Source organism: Chiloscyllium plagiosum, chromosome 7 (genome assembly GCF_004010195.1).
Source record: "Chiloscyllium plagiosum isolate BGI_BamShark_2017 chromosome 7, ASM401019v2, whole genome shotgun sequence".
In the NCBI taxonomy this organism is placed as follows: domain Eukaryota; kingdom Metazoa; phylum Chordata; class Chondrichthyes; order Orectolobiformes; family Hemiscylliidae; genus Chiloscyllium; species Chiloscyllium plagiosum.
The window spans coordinates 69,395,218-69,402,109 of NC_057716.1; the positions used below are offsets into that span (position 1 = coordinate 69,395,218).

The 6,892-nt window shown below is 41.3% G+C and overlaps 1 protein-coding gene across 2 annotated transcripts in view; it reads right to left on the reverse strand.

Moving 5' to 3' along the window:
• ddx18 (DEAD (Asp-Glu-Ala-Asp) box polypeptide 18) overlaps positions 1–2,442 on the reverse strand; it is a 40,022-nt gene extending 37,580 nt beyond the window's left edge. Inside the window, exon 1 of one of the 2 annotated variants that reach the window (XM_043694008.1) lies at positions 2,277–2,442. In XM_043694008.1, coding sequence (XP_043549943.1) covers positions 2,277–2,367 — 91 coding nt within the window. In that variant the 5' untranslated portion in view covers positions 2,368–2,442. Of the gene's footprint in view, positions 1–2,223; positions 2,247–2,276 lie in introns of those variants that run through there. The other variant, XM_043694009.1, reaches the window with a different exon arrangement.
• Positions 2,443–6,892: the final 4,450 nt, after the last annotated feature.

Here is a 6,892-nt window from a genome sequence, read left to right on the forward strand (position 1 = left end):
GAAAATGTAATCTGTTTATATATAGAGTCCAAATTCACACCATTTTCATGTATCAGAGTTGCACACAGGCTCTGATCTTTTACTTGGTTACAGAATCTAGAATTCTAACTAATGAAACTAGAATTTAACTATAAACGAATCAACTCCAAAAACAGTATGAAAACTTGCATTGCACCTTTCATGATCTCATCTCATTCCAAATGACTTCGCAGTCCATTTGCTTTTGAATTATAGTCAGTGTTGCAAAGTAAAAATTTAGCAACATGCATAACAACAGCCAACAAATAAGAGAAATCAGAAGGTCACCTGTAGATTTGAAAACAAGGTCAGTGAAGAAAGTTAAGATTGGTTAGCAAGGGACACAGATAGGAGGTGGGCATCAGTGAGGGATTTAGGGGGTGGGGGAAGGAAAAGGAGATAGAGGGTAGACAAACAGGAGACTGGAAGAACACAGCAAGCCAGGCAGCATCAGGAGGTGAAGAAGTCAATGTTTCGGGTATAACCCTTCTTCAGGACTGGTGGTGGGTGTAAGGGGAGCTGTAGATAAACTGGGGGGAGGGTGGTAGGTAGGTGAACAGGTAGAGGGTACAACCTGATTAGTCATTGGAAGGAATGAATCCGGTTGGTAGCTGGAAAGAAGGGTCGATCAGAGGAACAGAAGGGAGAGAGTCAGGGGATGGGAAAGGAGGTTATTTGAAATTGGAGAACTCAACGTTGCGTCCTCTAGGCTGTAGGCTGCCCAGACGTAAGATGAGGTGTTGTTCCTCCAATTTGCAGTCTGATTTGCTGTGGAAATAGAGGCGACCAAAAATGGTCATGTCAGAAGGAATGGGAATTAAAATGGGCGGTGACTTGGTGGTCAGGTCGGTCCCTGCAGTCCTGGCTCAGATACTTACTCAGTCTAACTGATGTACAGAAGACCACATCAGGAGAGGTCCATACCACACTGCAATAGGAGTGAACCAATTAGGCCCTTGAGCCTTCTCTGTCATTGAATGAAAAGATGGTTGATCTGAGGGTTGATGGGGCAAGGTGGGTGAATTGGGGGAAGGGAGAGCAAATGCAGGAGCAACTGAAGAGTGAATGGCGGTGGCGGGAGGGTGGGTGAGAACTGCTCAGCAGAGATTGTATACAATTAATTGTAGGACCCTGGACAGAGAGACCTCAGGGGTTCAGGTGTACAATTCTATGAAATTTGTGTCATTTGTGTTAAGAAGGCATTTAGTATGCTTGTCTTCGAGTATCGGAGTTGGGACAGCTCATTGAGATCGTAAGAGATGTTGGTGAGTGAGGCCTCTTCTGGAAGTAGTGCGCACAGTTCTGGTTGCCTTCTTATAGGAAGGATATAATTAAACTGGTGAAGGTTCAGAAAAGATTTGCCAGGATGCTGCTGAAAAGGGAGGGCTCGAGTTATAAAAATAGGCTGAATTTGCTGGGACTTTGTTCACTGGAGGGTAGGAGGTTGAGGGATGACCTTGTTGAGGTTTATAAAATCATGAGGGCATAAATAAGGTAAATGACAAGGGTCTTTTCCCTAGGTTGGGGGAAGTGCAAAAAGAAGGATATATGTTTAAGGCTTAAAAAGGACATGAAGAACATTTCCCCGCACCCCAGTGGCTGAGGGGCAACATTATAGAAGTTTACAAAATCATGAGGGACATGGATAGAATAAAGTCTCTTCCCTGGAGTGGGGGAGTCCAGAATTAAAGAGCATAGGTTTAGGGTGAGAGGGGAAAGATATAAAAGAGACCTAAGGGGCAACTTTTTAACACGGAGAGTGGTGCGTGTGTGGAATGTGCTGCCAGAGGAAGTGGTGGAGGCTGGTACAATTGCAACATTTAAAAGGCATCTGGATGGATATGAATAGGAAAGGTTTAGAGGGATATGGGCCGAGTGCTGGCAGGTGGGACTAGATTTGGTTGGGATATCTGGTCGACATGGATGGGTTGGACCGAAGGGTCTGTTTCCATGCTGTACATCTCTATGACTCTATATAGAATGAACTGACTGAGAAAGTGGTGGCCGAGGGAGAGTTTCAACGTTTAAAAGACACTAAGATAAGTTCGTGAGTAGGAAAGGTTTGGTGGGATAAGGACCAAGTGCAGGCAGGGTGAGATTAGTCGAGTTTAGGAACATGACCAGCGCGGACTGATTGAACCGAAGGCTCTGTTTCCATGCTGCATGACTCTGAGGATGAGGGAGACGCTAGAAGTTTAAACTTACATTGAGATTCTCGGCTGTAACTCACCCCCTCTTCCCGCCTCAAATTCACTAACCTTCTTCTCTCGCCGCTAAATTGATCTGTTTAATTTTGGCGTTTTTCTTCTGTAACCTTTTGCGGATAATTTTCATCTGAAGATCCGCCATCTTAGCGCAACACGTGAAAGAATAGGACCCACACCGCTGGGGTGACTATGAGAATGCCCGCTAATAGGAAACAACCATCATCATCAAATCATCCCATTAAAATAAAGTCTCTGCTTGTACTCAACGATCTTACTCACGGAATTATACTCCAGAGGTTTTTCAATAAGATTCAGAGTCGGATATCTTGGCGACCTTTTGAGGCAGCTATAAAGTGCACATGCGCAGTAATGAGTCAGTGATTTAGGAAGTAATTTTCAATCGATTATAAAACAGTGAAGAGTTCACGGTATGGGGGTGTTCAGCAACGGAGGGGACTCGCGGTATAAATGGTTTATGATTTCAAGTGTCTGCAATACAGATTAATTTGTGGAATCCAATCTATTGTTGTATGTTGTGTGTGTTTCAAGTGCATTATTTGGGTTTCATTGTTAACTTCTAGTCATACAGCACAGATACACGCGCTTTGGGCCAACGCATCCATACCAACCAGGTTTCCGAAACTGAACTGGTCCCATTTGCCTGTGTTTGGCCCGTATCCCTGTAATCCTTTCCTATCCAGGTACCTTCCCAAATGTATTTTAAATGTAGTTGTACCTACCTCTACCACTCCCTCTGGTAGCTGTTTCCATTTATGCATCACCCCTGTGTGACAATGTTACCCCTCAGGTCCTTGTTAAATCTTTTCCCCTCTCACCTCTGAGCCTATGCCTTCTTGTTTTGGAATCCCGTACTCTGGTGAAAAGTCATAGAGATGTTTATTCAGCCACTCATAACGCAAACGTTATAATTTCAGTAACATCCTTGTAAATCGTTTTTCACCAGAGTTGTATGTAGAACTCCAAATGTGGCCTTACCAATGTCTTGTAACTTGCTTTCTGTAAACAACCAAAACCACATACTGTTTGGTATGACCTGTCAGTCTTTGGAACTATTGGCCTACATACATTGCATCATACTGGCACTGAAAATGATATGCAACCTTACTCAATTGTTTGATAGAATTCCACCTGTGATGCTAATGTATGGTTTTAGAGTGAGTGGCTGCCTTTGGCCCTCAAGAGTATGGGCAACATGGTGTGAAATTCTGATCAGACACTTATCTAGATAATGTCTACCTTGATCAGATCATTTCTGAAGCACAGAGAATCTGCAATATAGAAGCCAATGATGTAGAGATTCTGCAATAAAGCAGTGAATTCTAGAACCACAGCTAGCGTTTGCTAAAGAAGTTAGGTTCTTCTCATTCTACCGCCTCCAAAACTCAACTCGTAGCCAAAGAATGTAGTGATTGTTGGGCCTGGTAAAGTAAGAGAGAGTGACATAATTCCCTGCAGCAAAGATCGTTGTTGCCTGCCTGGTATCAGTTCAGGATATTTGCATAATGCTGGAGAGTAACTTGTATTATGAGGGAGAAAATCCAGTTGTGACCAATATTGGTATCAACATAATTAGCAGGACAAGGAAAAAGATTCTCGGGGGAGTTACATGCTAGTTTAGAAGGGTTATTTTCTCTAGGTTATTAACTGAGGCACATGTAATTTGACATGGTGTATGTACACTTTGAGGGATGAATGTGTGGCTCAAAGTCTGATGTGGGAGAATTGCTTAATTTCTCCTCATTAGACATGCCTTCCATCTATGGAATTAATCTAATGAACCTTCTCTGAACTGCGTCTAATGCAATTACATATGTTCTCAAATAAGGGGACCAAAACTGTGTGCTATACTCCAGATTTTATTTCCCCAATGCTGTGCACAAATACAATGATATTTCCCTGCTCTTATATGCTCTATTCTTTTCACAATAAATGCCAAAATTCCATTTATCCTACTTATTACCTGCTGTACTGACATACAAGTTTTCCATTTCATGATTGAGGATATCTCGATACCTCTGCATTGAAGCATTTTGAAGTTTCTCTCCATTTAGATTATAAGCTGTCTTCTTTAATCTTTCACCAAAATTGGATAACCCCAGTCTTATCCATGGTGAACTTTATCTGCCAAATTTTAGCTGAAGTGCTTAATTTAAATTTACTTTTTAGTGTCATCTGCAAATGTGGCTATAGTATGTTTTATCCCTACATCCAAATCATTCATATAGATTATAAAGACGCCTATTGGGATCGGAGAATTGCACCCTGTGGCATGTCATTAGTTACAGCTTGCCAACCAGAAAAAGACTCATTCATTCAAACTCTCTGCCTTCCGCTGGTTAGCCAATCCTCTATCTAAATAATATATTAATCGAACTCCATATGATCATACATTTGTGTTGACATATCAAATGTCATTTGGAAGTCCAGATTTACTACATCTACAACTGCCAATTATCCACTTTGTTTGTTAGATCTTTTGAGAACTCTAGCAAATGAGTAAAACACTATTTACCTTTCATAAAACCATGCTGACTCTGATGGATTGTGTTTTGACTCTCCAAATTTCCCATCACCTATTTCCTAAATAATTCATTTCAATATGTTAAACTAGTCTTTAGTTTCCTACTTTCTGCTGCCCTCTCTTTTTGAATAAGGGCATTTCATTAGCATTTTTCCAAACCACTGCAAACTTTCAAGAATCTAAGAAAATTTGGAATGTTATGGCCAATGCATCCACTATCTCTGTTCCCACTACCTTTAAGACCCTAGGGTGTCGGCTATCAGCTCCTGGGCATTTGTCTGACCTTAAACCCAATAGTTTGCTCAGCACGTTTTCCCTACTGATGGCGATTGTTTTAATTTCTTCCTTTTCTACAAATTCTGTATTACCTGTTACTATTGGAAGAATGTCAGCATTCTCCATTTGGGTGTTCCATTATTAACTCCCCAAACTTGACTTCTAAGAGACCAATATTCACTTTAATTACTCTCTTCCTTTTTATATACTTAAGGAAGCTTTCACTATCTGTTTTTTATGGTTTCCACTAGTTTTCTTCCATAATTCTTTCCTGCACTTTTTTTTATTGCTACTTCAGATACCTCGTATTGGTCGTGATTTCTGATCTTCTCATCTGCCACCAACTTTGCAGTATAGCATGCCTTAGTTTTTGCCTTTGTCATGTTTTAACTTCCTTGCTTAGACATGGATTCTTTATTCCTGCTTATAATCATTATTTCTCTCTGGAGTATAATATATTATATTTGGGAGGTATTGAATATGTCCTTAAGGAAGAGAAGGAGAGATCTTGCTTGAAACAAAATCTAAAGGCTAAAATGCAGGTATCTGCAGATGTGAGAGCTTGTGGCAAAGATGACCCAGGATGTCCTGATTCATTATGTAACAACAATGCTAGCTGCTGGACCTGGAGTCACATGGACTAGTTGGCAATTGATAGTGCTAAAGGTAATAGCTGCCATTTATTTGTTTGCCAGTAGATTGTTTCAGGGATCTACTGGGCATTTCTAATAAAATTGCAAATTTTCAACTCCTAAATGCATCCAGGATATCACTGGTACTCTCCTTGAAAGAGACCACCAATTCACCTCATTTACCCTTGACATGAAGTCAGGCAACCTGAGATTAAGGATTCTCAGCTAACACTGGACACGATTGCAGCCACAAAGGATGGCAAATGTCATATTCTTTATTCTTTCAGGGACATTTGTTGTCCATCCCTAATTGTACTTGGTGTAAGTGTTAGACCATTACAAAGAGCAATTAAGAGTCTACCATTATGTGTCTGAAATAACTTTTAGGGCAGACCAGGTAAGGTTGGCAGATTTTTATTTAAAAAACCAGATGGGTTTTAAATAATTGGCAAACAAAATTAATTTCACAGTTACCATTACTTAGACTAATTCCAAATATTAATTCAAATTTAAATTGCACCAGTTGCCATAGATGGATTTGAACTCATATCCTGTGTATATTAGATCAGAGTGGTGCTGGAAAAGCACAGCAGGTCAGGCAGCATCCAAGGAGCAGGAAAATCGACGTTTCAGGCAAAAGCCCTTCATCAGGAAGAAGGGCTTTTGCTCAAAACGTCAATTTTCCTGCTACTCAGATGCTGCCTGACCTGCTGTGCTTTTCCAGCACCAGTCTGATCAAAACTTTGGTTTCCAGCATCTACAGTCCTCACTTTTGCCCTGCTCACGTGTATATTAGTCTAGGCCTCTGGACTTCCAGTTCAGTGCCAAAGCAAATCATCTTCGCTCAACTCAAGGAAGGAACTCCATTGAGAGGAGGTCAAAGGGAGCATTTTAAAGATTCTGTGAAGGCTTTCCTCATGAATTGCAACATAGGCATCAGCAGATGGTAAGACCCTCGGTCATAAGAAACTGACGTGAGGGACACAATTCTTTGAGATCAACCCATTAACAAGAGGAAGTATGGATTAGAGTGATCCTGGAAAAGCATAGCAGTTCAGGCAGCATCCGAGGAGCAGGGAAATCAATGTTTCGGGCAAAAGCCCTTCATCAGGAAAGAGGCAGAGTGCTTGAAGGGTGGAGAGATAAATGAGAGGAGGGTGGTGGTGGGGAGAAAGTAGCATAGAGTACAATAGGTGAGTGGGGGTGGGGATGAAGGT